Below are 2,990 nucleotides of genomic sequence, written 5' to 3'. Positions count from 1 at the left end.
ATGGTGAAAACTAGAGGAAGTGGCTCTCGGTCTGTCAAGGATTTGAAGGCTGGCTCGTTGACTGCATCTTCATCTCTCACCAAGAAAAATGCTCGAAAGAGTACCTTGTCTCAGCCTAGTCTCATTAACGCAACCATCACCACGAGCAAAGCCATGGTCATTCCTGACCTCGAAGCCCCCAAAGTACCATCTGGACCTCCTTCATCAGCGGCTCCACTCGCCTCTGCTCCTAGGTCTTCCAAAAAGGTTCGAGCATCCCTCTCAGATGATGTCTCTGATCATGACGGTGATTCGGCCAAAACCCATTCTGACTCCACTGAATCCCCTGATGTTCTTGGACCCAAGAAAAAAAAACAAAGGGTGGTTCCAGGTTTCCTCTTCTCGAAAATCCCCTCGGTCCGAAGGTACTAATCCTTCGGATTCCACTCCAAAGGTCTCTTCTCCCATGGGTTCCACTCCACTTTCCAAGTTTAGGTCGAAGGTGAAGAAGATTCCTCCACCTTGTTCCTCTTCTGAAACTGACCCATCTGAAGCTTTTGTTCCCTTTGAGGATGATCCCCTTGAAGATGATGCCCTCTATTGATGATGATGTTGCATCTGAAGCCGAATTTGACCCATCAGAGGACCCTCCTGTTTCTCCAAAAGGCAAGAAAGTTGTGAAAATTCCTGAGATTCGCACAAAGTCACCAGTGGATCCTAAAGTCACTCCAGGTTCAACTTTTAAAGCTCACTCTTTGAATTTCAATTTCAATGACAATGAGAAAAATATGAAGCATTATGTGCATCATGATTTTATCTGTGAGAATTTTTTTTCTTTTTCTTCCCATAGAGTGTTTGGGGTCATTAAGAATATTGAGGATCGATGGTGGTTAGGTTCTTTAACTGGGTTTGATGGTTTTGTTCCTCGGGTTGTTCAAGAATTCTATTGTAATCTTAATGATGCTCTGTTTGATAGCAAGTCTTTTATGTTTGGTCAAGTTTAAGTTCGGCGACATTGGTATTTGTTTAGTGCTGCTGAAATTGCCAAGGTTCTCAATTTGCCTCCTACTGTTATCAATGTTGCTATGGAGTTCAACAAAGACAAGGTTTTATCTGAGTTGGTGGGACAGAATATGGTTTGGGAACAACACTCGGTTCTCAAGGTGGCCGATCTTACTCATTACTATGTCTTGCTTCACAAATTTGCCACCAACAACTGGATTCCCACCACTCATACATCTTCCATTACCTTTGACACGACCTTCTTTCTATTCAAAGTCAGGACTGGTCTTCAAGTTGATCTTGCCACTCTCATTTTTGATCAGATCGCTGCCTTAGGAAAAGCCAAAAAGAAAGGCCAATATTTGGTGTTTCCTCATTTGATCTACAAGTTGCTTGATTCTCAAAAGTCTCTCCGGTTGGAATATGAAATCGTGACAACTCCCACTGCCGGTGTAGATTACAAACTCAAGAAGGAATCCTCATCAGTCAAGACAACTAAAGGGATTTCTATCAAGGCTGGTGATGCTGATTCTGTCATTACTGAACTCGCTGGTGTCAAGGCCACTTTGGAATCTGTTCAGACAGAAGTTTTCAGTCTCAAGAATTGTCTCTCGACCATGATGTCTCGATTTGCTGCGAGACCTTCCAAATGAGGCCATCTGTTTCTGCTTTGTTTTGATTTTCTCTTTTTGGTTTAAATAAATTGTAAATGAATGCTGTTTAGTGTCTTTTCATTTGGTTTCTTTTGTTTGTGTTGTTACTCCTTTGGCTTATTGCTAGACAACAAGGGGGAGTAAGAAGGTTTTTTTTAACAGGTTTATTTTGTTTTTTTTTCATGTTTGTGATTTTTGTTACAATTGAGACGTATTTCACAAGGGGAGTAATTTCATTACTATTTACACTAACCTGGTTTGTCTTTGTAGGATCTTTCAAAATAAACTCTTAAAATATTTTTGTCTATCAAGTTTCCAAAGGGGGAGATTGTAAAATCCTTTATTGACTAACTTTAATTTAGACAAAATATTTTAAAATAATTAAGGAAAATCAATAGCATATCCTTATTGATTCATGATTTAAATATCAAATTGATTCAGCTGATTTTCTAGTGTGAAAATATCTTTTAAGTGTGAATATATTTTTCTACCTTATTTCTCACAAATAATCAATATTTGGTAAAAATATGTATTTCAATTATCTTGAGATTATTTTCAGGGATTATGTTTATTCTGGAATAAAGAAGGTGTCAAAAATGAATATGGTCAAAAGAAATGACCATGTTTGTTCTGCCAGATAAAATTGATTACATTGCTGACTCATCAGTTTCATTTTCTGTCGACACAGAATTCATCTGGTTGGCTGATTTCTTAAATCAAAGGAATTTACAATTTGATTTCAAAGATTTAAGACCTTGATGGCCTTGGACGATTTCCTTGCCTATAAATATCTTGCCAAGGCCCTTGGAATTTTCACCTCTTCCATTTTGAATATTTGTAAACATTATATTATTTTGAATAATGTCTTTATTTGTAGAGATTAAGTTTGTTCACCTTAATCTTTGTAAGAGTGCCGAGTGTACTTGTGGATATCTATCTAGTCCATTGTAAACATGTAGTGTCTATTGTGAACGTGTTCATAAGGATCTTCGGGAGATGATTCTACCTAAGTCTCACTTCGGGAGGAAGTGTTCACTCGCTATTTTTTGAAGGGAGTTCAAGAGAATCAGCGTTTCATCAAAACCAGATTCGTAGAGAAGAGTACAACAAGATTGCGACAATAGTTTAAGAGTGAGTCTTACATTGTTTAAGTCAATGCTTTTGTACACATTGTTTTTTTACTAATTGGTTTATTTTTTAGGCGTGGCCCCGTAGATGTAGGTTATCTGAAAAGATTTCTGAACCACGTAAAAATTCTCATGTGTTGAATTTTTATCTCGTTTTCCGTTTCTATTTAAACATTTGCATAAGCAATGTGAACAAAACTGAAATCTGTCTAAACAACTTAATAAATAT

General features: G+C 37.5%; 1 protein-coding gene across 1 annotated transcript; it reads left to right on the top strand.

Annotated features, from left to right (window-relative positions):
- On the top strand, positions 1–1,634 carry LOC133779101 (uncharacterized). Its single transcript, XM_062219098.1, has 4 exons — positions 1–404; positions 551–682; positions 830–958; positions 1,010–1,634. Exons 1-4 carry the CDS (start codon positions 1–3, stop codon positions 1,632–1,634), a joined length of 1,290 nt encoding a protein of 429 aa, XP_062075082.1.
- The last annotated feature ends 1,356 nt before the right edge of the window (positions 1,635–2,990 follow it).

Source organism: Humulus lupulus, chromosome 5, assembly GCF_963169125.1.
Source record: "Humulus lupulus chromosome 5, drHumLupu1.1, whole genome shotgun sequence".
In the NCBI taxonomy this organism is placed as follows: Eukaryota; Viridiplantae; Streptophyta; class Magnoliopsida; order Rosales; family Cannabaceae; genus Humulus; species Humulus lupulus.
Note: the sequence above shows the minus strand (reverse complement) of the source record. Positions and strands in the feature narration are given on the sequence as shown.